Source organism: Alligator mississippiensis, chromosome 10 (assembly GCF_030867095.1).
Source record: "Alligator mississippiensis isolate rAllMis1 chromosome 10, rAllMis1, whole genome shotgun sequence".
Lineage (NCBI taxonomy): Eukaryota > Metazoa > Chordata > Crocodylia > Alligatoridae > Alligator > Alligator mississippiensis.
In genome coordinates, this window is record NC_081833.1 from 55,194,672 (window position 1) to 55,209,899 (window position 15,228).

The window sequence follows — 15,228 nt, forward strand, 5'->3', positions numbered from 1 at the left end:
ATTTCCTTTGGAATGGAATAGGTTAATAAAACTGGGAGTAAGAAATGATATAACTGAAAGGTCTAAATGTACCCTGACTCAATGGGGTTACACCATGCCTTCTTAAATCAGGTTAACCTAGCACAATAGAAACAACTGTGTTCACTTAAGAAAATAGAAAGTGATATCCTTTGAGCTTCTCAGCTCAAGCACAGGTATACAGATATCGACAAAAGTGCCTAGAAACACATCTCTCATTGTAAATTTCAGTATTTAGGGTTCATTAGTGTTATTGGGCTTGGATTGTATACATTACATTTAGGACTGAATTTGAGGATTTATTAATAGACTGTCTATTTCAAATCATCTGGGGGTCCAGAGGACACAGGAATTTTCATTCAGATTTTGATGCACTGACCAAACAGAGACAGGGAAGTTGGAAAGGTCCACTCATTTGATCTAAGACATGACACAGTTACACAGGAACAAAACTAACAAAATTTAGATAATAGACCAGCCATGGTTCAATGCAAACAGTGGAAAATACCTAGTAAGCTAAGTATGCAAGTTAAAGCATATGTTTTGTTAATACTTTTATTCTAAAAAAAAGTGATACTTTGGGAAAGCTGGGTGGTCACTGTTTAATGTTGTTATTAGCTCTGATATAGAGCAGAAATGCAGATGCTAAACTAAAGTAACACTCACCATGATTATCACAGGGAATTGCAACTTATATGCTTGGTCTAGAGGAAGAGAGGCTCTAGGAATGAGAGGCATACCTGAACCCAAACAAGAACAAACTACATCAGTAAATGCTGCTTATTTTCAGAGTTCACCCATTCTTGTACATCTCCCACTGTTTCCCTTTCACTGCCATCCCCTTAAGCTTCCCTGATCCTTCCACTTCTCTAATAGCATTCATACTAGGGAATTTTGTGTTTTTTAATGCCTTAGTACAGTGGTTTTCAACCTCAGCTGTGTCCTAAGAGGTCAATGAAAGATGACTGTGATCAATCAAAAGTATCTGCATACCCACACTTCCAATTCAAAGTGGTCCACATCTTCATTCAAAATTTCCAAAGGAGTTCACATTTACGTTCAAATTTATAGGAGTCCACAAATGCAAAAAGGTTAAAAACCTCTGCCTTAGTATAAAGCTGGCCTGTCTCTGTTGTGGCTTGTACTAATAAGAGGAGGCCATGTAATAAGCAACAAGGCTAGGGACAGAAATTAAAAAAGCCGGAGCCTGAATTGATTCAATCTTTGCAAGTTAGTCTAACCTGCGTAGATTGAACCAATTTGCAAGTGAACAGACATTCACTGTTGATTCCAGAAATGCAGGCACATGCCTGCAATGGCTCAGGCTAGAAGCAGGGGGGCACTCCCTTCGTTTCTGCAGCAGCCACAAGGCTGGAGTGAAGCTCAGCTGGGGGGCCTGGTCAGCACCCTCCCCCCCCCCGGCTGCTAAGTATGATTGGGGAGGGGTTTAAACCCCCACACTGGCCTACAAGGACCCCAGCCAAGGTGTGCCTGGAGGGGTAGAGGGGAAGTAGCCCTTGACAGGCTTGTCCCCAAGGGGTGAGGGCCAGGCACTGCCTCAGACAAAGGGGGGCATGGAGGAGGATTAAATTCCCCTGTCTCCCTTGTTGAGCACAGGCATGAGGACCCACCAGGCTTTCTCCCCGTTGGCCACTCACGTGGCAGGGGGCCTGGCCAGAACTGCCTGGTATGGCCCTGCCATCAGCCCAGAGCTGAGGCTGGGGCTGCGGCTGCAGAGCTAAGCCGGGCCGGCCTGCAGTGCTGCTGGTGGTGGATGCAGAGGGGCCCTTCCCAGTGGGCTACAGCTTGGGCTGGGGCCACAGGAGCTGTGCAGCTGCATTGCTCTTGACTCCCCACACCCAGGTTGGGTGGGGGTGTCATGGACACACAGCTGACTAGAAAAGGCCCTGCCCCCATGGCCTAGCCCAGACTACCCCCACAGAGCCCTTTCCAGCCAGCTGTGGCTCCATGGCAGCCCCACCCAGCCAGGGCGTGGGGAGCCGGGAGCAATATGGCTGCACAGATCCTGTAGACCCAGTCTCAGCCACAGCCCATTGGGAAGGGCAATGGCCCCCCTGCACCCACCCTCAGCACCGCCCACAGCCCCAGCCACTGGTGAGGCAGGCGGATGGCAGGGCCATGCTAGCTGGCTCTAGCCATGCCCCTGTCCTTGCTGCTGTAACAGCAAGGGGGAGGGTACCCTGACAGGCAGACCCCAGCTGTAGCTCCCAGAGGCGGGTAGAGGGGAGGGATGGGGGAACGAACACCCTCTCTGTCTCCTTAGCCTTAGGGGGCCAGGCCAGGCAGGTGTCTGGCCACACCGCATCTCTGCTCTGACTAGAGAGCTAAGCAGCAGGGCCAGCCCTGCTGTCTGCAGCAGACAGCCCAGCCCAGGACTGCAAAGCATGCTGGGATGCTGGGGGACTCTGGTTTAATGTAAACCAGGAAGAGATCCAAGACAGAAGTTCCATAAATTGGTTTGACCCAAATCAGTTAAGTCTGATACTATATTCAACCAGGTTTATCTTAAACCAGTTTTGGCAATTTTGAAACTGGTTTATGCGCGCTGAATTTATGCTGTTACAGGTTTAAACCAGTTTCTGATCACTTAAACCAGTCTGTGTGCAACTTCTGCCCCTAGTCCTGTAGAACAGGGAAAGTCCACACATGTGCCATATGACTAGAAGTGAGAAGTTTCTAGAGGGTTTGAACTCTCAACCTTGATGAAGTCATGACCTACTTTTAAGGTCTGGGCATGTGCAGTGTATAATAGTATTGCTTGTATTGAGTTGAAATAGTTTGAATAGATTGGTCCTTTTAAGTACTGCCCAGGTTTGAATTTGATTGGGTATTGTGCAAAGGGTGATGATTGGACCATTGGGTGAATGACAGCTGGAGTGTTTAGAAGGCCATAAATCCTGTTCACAGCAGCCAGCAGGAGCTCTGGGGGCTCAGGCTTGGACTTGGCCTTGCTCTCACTCAGGCTGGACAGTCCTGACTCTGAGCTCTTGGGGTGTGGGAGTTTGTCAAATGCAGGTTCCTTACTGTAACCTCGTTGTTGGGACTGAGCTTGCTGAGGTTTTCCTGTCTCACACTCTCTCCTTCAGGCTTCGGCTGTGGAAGCTGCAGTTGGCTAAAGTATCAACCTTTCCCTATTTGAGGTGCTGAGTACCTAAGCAGGGAAAAACTAGAAATCCTCAGGGACTGTCAGAGGGTTTCTCCTGCTGACTAGTAGGAGTGTGTGAAATGGGCCCAATTTGATTCGGATTCAGATTCGTCCCGAATCAGGGACGGTGATTCGATCTGTTGATTCAGATCACTGTCCCTGATGTGATTCAGTCGAATCTGAATCTGACGATTCGATGCTGATTGTGTGAAACAGAGATTCAGACACGGGCACAGCTTTAAAAGTTTTTTCTATATACCTTGAGGTAGCAGCATGGCTCATGATTGCTGCGGTGTTGGGATACATGGAGTGTCCCACAGCAGCGTGGAGGCCCTCCAGTGTGCTTGTCAGCAAATCCGGAAGTGATTTGTTGCCAAGGGAGCGTGTGGGCCCCATTCCTGTGCCCCCCCAGCTCAGCGCTTGGTCACAGGGGGACCCCAGGTGCCCCCCCCAGGCCCAGGAGGCACCAGGCACCAACCTGGGAGAGGACGGGGGGCTCCCCAGCACACTCGTTGGTGGACCCGGAAGTGCTTCTGGTCCACTTCTGGGTCTGCTGCTGAGCATGCTGGGGAGCCCCCCATAGTTCTGTGGGACACCGCATCTGCCCCAGCACTGCAGCATGCAAAGCCCCTGCTACCTAGGGGTACATAGAAAAAACATTTAAAGCTGTATCTACGTCCGAATCTCTCCGAACTGATTCAGAGTGTTCTGATTTGATTCGGAGAGATTAAAGGGTCCTCTGATTCAATTTGGATTCAGAGATTCAGCCACCGAATCGGGCCGAATCTCTGCCAAATCAAATCAGGGACCAAAGCTTCACACAGCCCTACTGACTAGGCCCAGGGTGTTCTTGCTGTCATCTGTGGTTTCTGGGTTGTCTGTGAAGCTACATAGTAGTTAACTGCGTAGTGATCAAAGCTCATTGCAATGTGTAGTTGATTGGTTGTGTGACCAGAGATATTGGGTTTGGGATTTGCGTCAGTTATTGTCCTGCAGGTGTATTTTATTGTGTTATAGCTCGGGTGTTACAGGAATATTGCATCAGGTATTTGTTGTGCAGGTTTTGTTGTGTAATACAGCTTGTATTGCTCAACCTACCTGCGTTGTAGTGCGTAACTACTCTCTCTAACTCTGAGTGGGGTCGGGCAGTAGATCAATGCTCGGGGAAATTAACTTATTTTAATGCCCCAAACCTGACTACCTGTGGGTGATAGGGGATTAATGATCCTCTGGATTAATTAGTTAATTGGCATCCCCACAGGTGGTCTTTCAGTCCAAGAGAAAACAAGTTTCAGTACAATTGAATTGGATACTCCAGTGAGTATCCAAAAACCCCAAAATTAATTACAACAAAATCCTTAAGAATACTGCCCTTTTGTACCTAGTTAATACGGACTTCAAGACCTAATTTAATAACAGGAACTTTGAGACCTTAGTAGGAAAAAAAAAATCCTGACCTGCTTATCACAGTTTTGCTCTGAGTTTGTTTTATAGATGTATGAATTCAAACTGACAAGAACTGTGGCTGAGGAGGAAAAGGAATGAGTTTGGGTTTTGACTATAAATGGCAGCTGAGTCTCACTGCTGCCTGATAAAGACTGAGTGATTGGTGGAGCCTGCAGTTGGTGATATACCAGTTCCCCAATGCCCAATTTATAAATACAAATGCCAGATACTTAACGTTTATAAATTATCATTTTCACTTAAGTATACCTGTCCTCTGAATGCACACCCCATGGAGGTAAAAGAATAAGATCTAGTCCTATTGCATGATTTTAAATGAAGAATTATACAGTGGTTATTGGGATGCAATTGCACATTAGAAGCTTCTCTAAATGGGAGACCTAATTCATAATGGACTAATGTGGAATGGATTTTTCTACTGCATTTCACAAAAGAAGACTGAAATGTTACTGGGCTGAACATACTGGTCCATGTTTCAGAGCAGCATTTAGCGCTCTAAATACATTTTCTTTTTGTTCTTTTTTGTTTGTTTTCAATTGTATTGGATTCTGTAGACACTTTCTCTCTAATTACACTAGCAATCCAGAAGAAACTAAAATTTGCACAGAAGGCATTTATTCCAAGTTACATAATATTCTACACCTGTGTAAATACTTTATCTGAGGAAGAGGTTGGGGAGAAAGAATAGAACAAAAGTCATATTTGCCAGATTTTATAAAATTGATTTTGTTTCATCATTTTAATCTGCAGCAGCTTTCACCTGTGTTCCAGAAAGCAAGGATGCACTGACTAAAGAATCTTCTTTTTACTTAACATGTGCAGACAAGTGAGGAACAATAATTCTGACAATTTTAATGAGGTCAAGAGCCTTCTTTAGAGAAGCTTTTCTACTTTACATTCTCTCTCACTTATTCAGGTTATGGTGAAAGCTGTTCAGCCTAATTTATCATCTCATAATGTTGTGTTCTTGCATGTCAAATCATGCTCCTCTACGTCCATGTTTATATTCTGGAAAAGTACAACCAACCAGCTCCAGTTTCACCTAAAGAGACACAGGCAGCTGAAACATAGCCTTAAATCTAGATTGTAAAAAATGACAACAGATATTTCCATGAAATCTTAAAAGTCCTCCTATTGCAGAGGAGAACTCCAGGGTGCTGGCAAAACTATGTTGGCATTTTGAATACTTGAGCTTCAAATCAACAGAATACAATAGGGGCTTGTATTAAATCAACTCTAACAATGGGACCAAAAAAAATCAACCCCAGAACTATACTGAAAGCCGAATCTGAAAGCTAGGAGAGGCAGAAACGAACATTATTTTCTACAGCTACATGATTCTTTAATGTATCTACTTAATTGTTCTTGTTGATACTTTCCTGCTGTTTTGGAGACTTCTTAAATGGCTAGGTAAGGATGACTATATTTTAAGTTTAAAAATTCAGTACCTTCACCCTTCCTTCCTACCATTTGTGTCATCATATTCTGTGCCATTTTATTCTCCCTACCATTTATATGCCATCACAGATGGCTTAGGAAGAGGAATAGTCTTGCATCATTCCTCCCAAGTCAGCAATGTTCAGATCCTTAAGAAAAGATAATAGGACCCAATTGTGGCCATTGACACAACTGTGGAAATCTCTGAAAGCAGAATCCTCTAACTTTCTGGAACTTAACCCTCACACAGGGATTGAAGGTAGAAGCAGCAGGGTTGACCTCTACATAGGTTCCCAACAGCTTGGGTTTGGATCTAGCTAGAAAGTAAGCTCTCTCTCCTGTGAAAAGTTCTGGGCACCAAAAAAACAACAACAAACCAATATTACTGCAGTACCTCCTGGTCCACGCTCCCCAGCCAACTCTCTCTCATAATGCACCACACTTGTTTTTTTGAGCTGCTGAGGAGATGTGCCCAGCTGGACAGCCTGGTCCACAGGCTCAGGGGATGAGTGCACCACAGTGGGTCAATACCACATCATTTTGGATGGTTTGTTTGTTTTCAGTTGAAAATTTTGAGCGTCCGTTTCTTCAGTAGAAGCAGAAATCATGTTCTTTTCTTCCCTTCAAACCCACTCAAGAAACCCCCACAAACCAAAAACCCGGTTTCCAACCACATTGTTAAATATATCAAAACCTTGATTTTCACTAGAAAATAAACTGGAAGCCGGTAAAATTTATGAAAGGCAAGTTCAATAAACTCTATCTACACTACTGAACAACAGCCTCTCTATCCTAGCAGAGACTTTCAAATGGTCTTTACAATTAGACAGATCGGGGTGACGTATAGGGGGTGCACGTGCACCCCCTACAGAAAGGCGCTGCCGGCACCTGCGGGCGATCACCACTCACCACCCCACCACCGACAATGCCGGCAGTGTCTGCGATCCCTGCTGGCTGCCACCAAGGCTGCCAGTGGCGACTGTGGGAGCTCCCCTACTTAGCACTGCTGTGCTGCTGCTGCTGCTGCTGCTGTGCACTCCCCAGACCCCGGGGGCATGCATCGTTCATGAGACAGATAGATCTAAATCAAATTACCAGAGAGACCAAAATAGACTTCTTTTCTTGAATGCCAGAATACTAATTATCTAAAATGAGCAATGAATTTTCTTCCACTCTTCTGGGTAGAAAAGTTATTGGTCACCCTGAAAGAAGGAACGACAGTGAAAAAGATAGCAGGTGTATTTCTATTCTGTATCAGCAACAGGTAAATACAATAAAGTCAAGTCAGAGATCATCTAATGAACCACTGAATTACTGTGACTAAGGCACAACAGCTTCTGTAGCCAACAGTACACAAAGGAATTAGCATCATGTCTGGCTGTTTTAGCTTTCCAGTCCAAATGATCAGGTCCCCATTTACAGCTATGCCAACTGCCAGGGCAGCCTTTGGCATTTATCCAAGGCAAGCCTTGAACTAGCACCCACAAAACTGCAGTGAGATGCTTTAACCACTTTGCCACTATACTCCTAATTGACAAAAAGCCACCTATGAAAGAAAAACAAGCAAAAACATAAACCAACAAACAAATCCAATGTGAAGGCCTAGAGTGTGCAAATTACTTGGCTGGTTTATTTGTATTTGACACCTTGACATGCTGGTATGAATTCTAACTAAACTGAATGAAGCCCAATTAATAATCAGGATTCCTGGTAGAGGCGATATCTTTTATTAGAGCAACAAGATTGTTGCAAAAAAAAAAAATTCTTTAGGCACAAACACCCTGCTTCAGGCATAGGAGAAAAGAGTGTAAAAGTTGTGGTTGATGTGTATTTGAAAAAAATACACAACCCTGTCTTTTGCAAGCACAGCTTTGGTTTTGCTGAGGGAAGAAGTGCACCAAATTATTCCATCCTTTTCTTTGCTACATCATTTGGTTCTCTTCTATAATGATGAATGGTTTGAATTCAAAGAGGACAAGTTTTACACAGACTTTTTTGTATAATAGAAACTTCCAAACTTTTAAATGTAAACTCTTACTGTTGCATCTCTCGAACTATTTTTAAAAGATATCGATATCTATATCTATATCTATATATACACACTTCACTCCTCTGTGAAATATGAAACACTGTAACCAGAAGGAAAGATAACTACATCCTACTTACCACCAAACAACTTCGAGGTAAACAGACTATTCCAATTTTTCTCTGAGCCTAATCTGCATATAACATGAAATGTTCCAAACAGGATATTTTACCACACCTTCAACTCTCCTTTGAAATATGAACTTTCATTTCTACCCAGGAGAACTTTTACAGTCTTTTCTCCTAGCCTGAAGAAGGGTATTTGTGCCCAAAAGCTTGCAATTAAAGTGTTTTGTTTTGTTTTTGCAAAAATGCAGTTGGTCTAGTAAAAGATATCACCTCTACCATGAGTCCTGATTCCTTTTGCCTCTAGACCAATACAGCTACAACCTGGATACCTGGCTCAATTAATAAAGCCTTTTACCATCTCTAAACCAGTTATGGCACAATAAGGATTCGAGAGTTCTAAGACCTTAGCCATCTCTTCTGAACCTAGGAAAGGTTAAAAGGGGTGCACAGTCCAGTTTTAGTGAAAAGTACATGGAGAAGAGAGTTGTCTGAAAATCGTGGACACTGCAGCCAAATATAGACCTAGGCACTAGGGTGACATAAGATATTTCAGCTGTGAATTATGGTTCTCAAGTTTTACAGTTCTGTTTCTGAAATTCTACCCAACGTTTGCATATTTTATGAGACAGTATCCCAGCGTTAACTGGGATCTTCCTGACATTATAGGCAAAATTGCAAATTCAAGGAATAAGGAACAAGCATGAGCAAGAGACAAAAGTCTCTTTACTGCTGCTGTTTTCTCATAGTTTGGCTGACTGGAGTTCTCTGCAGATACGCTTACCCAGCTTTCTCACATAACCTCCTCCTCCCCCTCCATATCCCATGGCACTCAGTTAGGCTTAGTAAACTGTATTTGCTCTATTTGTGTCCAGCTAGCATTCACACATAGCCCTAAATGTGAATGGCTGTTGATAATATTCCACTGGACTGTCTTAAGAACAAATTAATTTAACTGGAAAAAAAATATGCCACATAAAGGGAAAACAAACAAAACCATTGAAGGAAAAAGTTACATTTTATAAAAACCATTAAGTGAGTTGCTCCAATATCTTTAATAAAATTCTTTGAACCTGATCCCTAGCCAGTGAAACAACCCGTCTACCAAGGGCACATGTGTTTGCAATCAGAAGGTGAGGGATTTTGGGGTGAGGGGGTAGGGAATGAAAATCTCTTTTTTGCCTAGAAGTGTTGTCTCCTTGCTTAGCTTATAGAAGTGGAAAAAACTAACATTTACCCTTGGTTCCTAGGAGAATTAGGTTGTATGAAAAAATGGTGGCAACAACTTCAGAAGTGAGTTTCACAGAAATAAATAAATAAATAAATAGTTTGAGAGATGCATCAGCAAGAATTTACATTTTAAAGTTTGGAAGTTTCTATTACACAGAAAACTCTGTGTACAACTTGTCCTCTTTGACTTCAAGTCATTCATCATTATAAAGGAAAACCAAATGATGTAACAAAGAAAAGGATTGCATCATTTGGTGCATTTAGCACTTGTGTATAAAGTTCATTACATATAATATCAGTCTTTGATCCTCCCCTCAGCAAAACCAAAGCTGTACTTGCAAAAAAACAGGGTTGTGCATTATCAACCATTATGTTATACTTTATTAATAAAATGAAAAATATAACAAATTCTGTCTATAGATATAAGGTTTGCTGTCTCATAAGAACTGCTAGGAATAACCACATCTGAATTGCTAGAATTTGTTTTTAAATATTCATGTTGATTGTACAGATGGAGAATCTGAGGCATTATTTTCAGGAGTGGTGACAATTTAGTGTCTCACTTGACTCAGTTTGTCTCAGACCTTCAAAAGGCATGGCTATCTGGGCCTTTGCACCTAGCTTTCAGAAGTGCTAATCATTCTCATGTGTAGGTACTTAGTTTGAAAACCAAGACCAAGAAAAGTCAATACATAAAGTATCAGCAGCTTCTTTAGAAGACTTCAGTCTGAACTTCTTTAGAGAGAAGAATTAGTTTGGACATGACCAAAGTCTTAAAAACTATGACAGATAAAATGAGTGAGCATGCAAGTTCCTTTGAGTCCAGGAATCATTCCTACATTTCAAACAGCGACTGCTTCCACAACAAGCCACCAGCAAATATTTTAAATGTACCCACAGCAAAGGGAAAACTGGTCAGTCACCCCACTACATAACACAACCAGCAAATGACAGCAGAAAAATCCAAACACTACTTTAGGCAGCTTACGCTGAAGCTGACTCAGTAATCTGTGACAGGAGAGCAACTCTGGCAGGGGGAGATGGGCTCGCCTGGCTGACAGGGAACTAATTATATTAAAACTATCAGTAGGTACAGGGGTAGAGGTTGCAGCCGTATTGGTCCAAGGACACAGGACATTTGGTGGTAGAGAACTTGCATGTAAAGGTCTCTTGGGTTTGCATTTTAAAAGGGCAAAATCTATCACTAAGTTTAAAACAATAAATAAAGGGGAAAAAAAGATTACTATTAGTTCCTCAGGGCCTAGCGCCAAACTGTGGCTGGACCAGGGCAACCTGAAGCTAGGTGCTCTCCTGTTATATAGGCCCAGGGCCCTGCCCAGCAAGCCCCACTAACCAGAATGGTGCGATGAAAAGAGATCGTCTTTTTTAAAGAATTTTTTTGTGTTCCAAGCCAAATCAGCCAAATCAAGTCCACATCCATGAGTCAGTCCAGAACCACAAGTGGCCCTACAACCGGCAAACATCCTCCATCCCCCACCAGAGGTTTCAGATATTTCCGAAGTCTTTTGGTGGGCATCCTATGAGCAGGCCCAAGCCCAGAGACTTGGGGTTCGGATGCCCCCAGGTTTCGCCTGCCCTCAGCCATATGGCCACAGGAGCAAGCTAGGGAGGAGCCTTCCATTTCCATAAAGTGGGCTTTAAGTCCCAACATCTTGGCAGGTATTAAACCACGCCAGCACAGTGACCCCGGGAACACTTACAGAAAACTGCCTTCATGAACCCGGATACCTGGTGTTTCCCCTGCCAGCATTGGTAATGCGTAGGGGGTGTACGCGGGTGCACGTGCACCCCAAGTGTGGCGGTGCACCCACTGCGAAAAGGCGCTGCCGACACTGCTGCTGGTGCCTGCAGGTGGTCACTGCTTGCCGCTCCCCACTGCTCGCTGCCAACAGCACCGGCAGCATTTGCGGGCAGTCTGTGATCGCTGCTGGCTGCCGCTGACCACTGGTCAGTGCTCACCCCCCCCCCCCCCCAACAGCGCTGCGGCTGCCTGCGGGAGCTCGCCGTGCCCCTGAAGCCTCCAGGGGCACATGGCACTCATGCCTGCCAGGTAAGTAGCATCTCACCTTCCATGAGACTAGACCAGTACAACCCAAAAGTGATCATCTCTCCGATTGTGCCAGCGCAAGGCGGATTATCCGAGCTCGGGAGGGAGCACCAACGTGGCTGGAGCAGCAGGGCTAGGAACAGACGTGGGTGGGGATGACTGCCTCGCCTCAAAACAGGCCGGGACAGTCCTTTAGCAGGCCGTTACTTAGAACGGAAATCACCTAATGACGGTTCCCTTCGGCCCCGGCAGACAGGCCGCCGGGCAAGGCGGGCCCAGCCGGTGGTAGCTGTCATGCCCCTCCAGTGCGCCCCCGGCGCGGGCCCGGGGCGAGTACCGCAAAACCCGGGGCGACGGGCTGTTGCGGGGGGCCCCGGGCCCGCCTGCCCCTCGCTCGCGGGCTGCAGGGCGCGGTGCCGGCGGGGCGGGGCGGGGCGGGGGCGCGGCGGGGGAGTGCGCGCCGGCCCCAATCAGCGGCGGCCGCAGCGGGGGAGCGCCGCGGGGCCGGGCCGGAGGGGTGGGGGCCGCGGCCCGCCGCTGACCTGGCGCAGCTGCATCTCGATCTCGCCGGCCTTGAGCACGATGGGGCCGCGCACGGCGTACTCCACCGCCTTCACCTGCGGGTTCATGGACTCCAGCGTCAGGATCCTCTCCCGCCGCGCGGGCGCGGGGGCGGGCGCGGGGCGCTGCGCGGCCGAGGCCTTGGCGCTGCTCCAGCGCGCGGCTCCCGCCGAGCCCGGGCCCGGGCGCGGGGTGCGGTGAGGCGAGAAGCCGTCCCGCCCGGCCAGCGCCCGCCGCCCGGCCCCGCCGCCCATGCCGGCCGCAGCTCGCGGGGCCGCCGCCGCCGCCAGCCGCTGCATGCTGCTCCCGGCCACGGCCCAGGGCCGCGCTCGCCGCCCCCCGACACACGACGGCGACGGCGGCGGCGCTCGCACACGCTCCGACTCCTCGACTGCGGGCGGTGGGACCCGCGCCCCGCCCCGCCCCGCCCCGCCCTCCTGCCCGCCCGGGGCGGCGCTGCAGGGCCCGGCGCAGCCGCGGGGGGAGCAAGCGGGTGTCTGCGGCGGTTGCCGGCCCGGCCCGGCCTGGTACGGCCCGGCCCGCCGGCTGAGCGCCGCCCCACGCCCGCAGCCTGGCTCGGGCTCCCTCCCCTGCCCGGGGGAAGCAGGGCTGGTGAAGGGGACTCAAAGGATCCCAGGACGAGCCCCCCGGGGGCGGATCAACAGTGATTCGGGCGCTGGCGGAGCAGAAAAGCGGAGCCCCCCACCCGAGACGCGCAGGTTTCCTCTGCACTGACTGGGGGCTGCGGCTGCCCCCCTGCGGCCTCCTGCGTCTGAGGTGAAGGTCCCCCAGAGCCACGGGCCGGGGCCAGCGCTGCCCACCTGCCCCTCTGCCAGACCCGGCGGGGTGGGGCTGTCCTGTCACATCGTGTCCCAGTGGCGCTGATGCTGCTGGCTGCTTGCAGGGAGTGGGGCTGCCCATGGGGCCTCCTGGCAGCAGGTGGCCTTGCAAAGTCACCACCACCCTCAGGGAGCCCTGTGCGCACCCCTACCCCTGGCTCTGGCCTGGCTGGAGGGGAGGAGACGCGTGCTGCCAGGATGCCCACCTGCACCATACTGCCCCTGGCATCCCAGGGGCCCGTGCATTAATTCGCCCCTGCCCCCAAATGTGGCATCAGTCTGACCCTGAGCAGAGGCCAAGAGCCTGTAGCCAGGAACCTCCCTCTCAAGTCTACGGGGAGCATTAGCACAACCCAGTCAAGATTCCCCAGCCTTGACTGCAGCCAGAACCCAGTGTCCCTATGGAAGGCTTAAAAACCCCTGGCACGTAGCAGCAGAGTTGTCCCTAGGGTATGGCAAATCAGGGTGACCATCCCAGGCCCTGTGCTTTGGGGGGCCCTGCGGAGCCAGGCAGAGCAGCTGCAGCCCTTCCTGTGGGGCCCGCCTAGAGCTGGCAGCTTAGACCCGCGTCACGGAAGAAGCACAGAGACCGCCCCCCACACTGCAGGGGTACCATGGTCCCGCACAGGGTGATTTGTCCTGGGCCCTGCACTCCGCTAGGGTCGGCTCTGCGTAGCAGGGTTAGGATTCTCTCTCAGCCCCATGCAACCACCAGCAAAAGAGTCAGTCCCATTTCAGAGAGATGCCAGCTGAGGCGCAGAGTGGGCAGAGGGATCTGCCTGGTGCTGGAGAGAGAAGCTCTGTGGGAGCAGGGGTGAGATCCCTGAGCCCAGCCTTCAGCTTGGAGCATAGCTGGAGGCTCCAGGAGCTGGGTGGGGGCTGCTCTACTTTGTGACTTTGCAGTTCCACTGTGGTGTGTTTCTGTATTTGTGCCTTTACCAAAAATAGCTCCCTGTTCTCTCCTCCCTCCTGAATGAAATGTAATGTGTCCTGGCTGTTGGGGCTCCAGTACTTCTACACCACCCCACCTGTCACTGTCCTACTGCAGGGCTGGTTCATAGCATGCAGCAGCATCAATCAGTATGGGAGGGGGGTAAAGTGAGATCATGTGGGTTCAGTGCTGTCAAATTAATGCATGCTCTCCATAATAGCTCCCCCTCTCTTTCAGGAACACATTTTTCTCTGGTTTTCTTTGGGGTGGAGGAGGGAGGAGCAGCCACCTTTCCTTCCCTTAGGGTCAATTTCTATTTTTATTAAAATCAGCTGAAGTTTTGTCATCAGGCTTAGTGGGAGCAGATTTCTGGGTGTTAGGAGGAAAGGGGGCTAGGAGGTATAGGTGTGGTTGGGCAAGGTCTCCTCTCTAGTCTCACTCCTGATTGTTAAGATCCTTTTTCATTTGTTCTGGTGGCTCAGCAGTTGGGGTTGTGGTGGGCAGAGAGAATTACTCCTTTTCTCCTTCCTACTCTTACTTCCCTCGCTTGCTAAATAGAAGGGTTTTTTGTTCTAGCCACTCTTGCTTTCTGATGGATGTGTCTGTTGATGCCTTCTCTCCACTATTAGCACTATATATTCCTCTCTTACAGAGTTTCCAGCTTCATGGGGATGACTCGCCTTTTATTTTTACTCTCTTCCTTAATATGATCTAATCCATATTTATAGAAGACTCAGCTGACAATCTTTATCAATTTTCTTTTGCAAATTTGAAGCAATTTTTTATGCACAGAAGGCTTTATTTTTGTATACTGCTTTACCTGTGTTTCTCCTTTCCCCATAAAAGTGACCTACTGGAGCACCATGTGAAGAATCCAGGTCTGGAAGAGCAGGTTTCCCTCATTTGCAAATTTCAGGATTTCTACAGCCTGTCTTTTCCACACTAGAGATTGTATTCTGGAAGCACGCTAAGACCATGTTATTTTTAGAAGAGAGATCAAGTATGGGGCCTGCCAGCTTTGACACTGTTCCTTTAAAGGAATTACTAGTATATCCAAACAGCAATTTCCTGAATTGTGTCTGTTTGTAAAAAATCAATTTATAGGACTAGTACTTTGTTTTATAGTCATAATTACTTTAGAAGAGGTTTTAAATTATGATAAGGATACTTTAGATGAAAGTGCAAATTAATTATGAACTTAACTTTTGTTAAATAAATGAAAACATTTTTCAATTATTTTTAATTTCAGTAGCAGTTAAAAAATAAATACTACACCCAGTATTTATGGCCTATACTCTGTAGCATTGAGATAAAGTTTGCAGAAATACAGAATGGGAGACAGCTGGCTGGGTAGCAGCATTTC

The 15,228-nt window shown here is 47.7% G+C and overlaps 1 protein-coding gene and 1 long non-coding RNA gene across 4 annotated transcripts in view; one reads left to right on the forward strand and one right to left on the reverse strand.

Annotated features, from left to right (window-relative positions):
* Window positions 1-12,394, reverse strand: part of GPT2 (glutamic--pyruvic transaminase 2) — a 36,229-nt gene extending 23,835 nt beyond the window's left edge. Inside the window, exons 1-2 of one of the 3 annotated variants that reach the window (XM_019497502.2) lie at window positions 12,077-12,145; window positions 685-758 (exon numbers count right to left, since the gene is read on the reverse strand). In XM_019497502.2, the coding sequence (XP_019353047.1) occupies window positions 685-756 (72 nt within the window). In that variant the 5' untranslated portion in view covers window positions 757-758; window positions 12,077-12,145. Of the gene's footprint in view, window positions 1-684; window positions 759-11,553; window positions 11,876-12,076 lie in introns of those variants that run through there. The other 2 variants (XM_014603371.3, XM_019497503.2) reach the window with 2 other exon arrangements.
* A 137-nt stretch (window positions 12,395-12,531) lies between these two features.
* LOC109285672 (uncharacterized) lies at window positions 12,532-15,098 on the forward strand. The gene is made up of 2 exons (XR_002093483.2): window positions 12,532-12,872; window positions 14,518-15,098. It is a non-coding gene; the product is annotated as an uncharacterized LOC109285672 (long non-coding RNA).
* The last annotated feature ends 130 nt before the right edge of the window (window positions 15,099-15,228 follow it).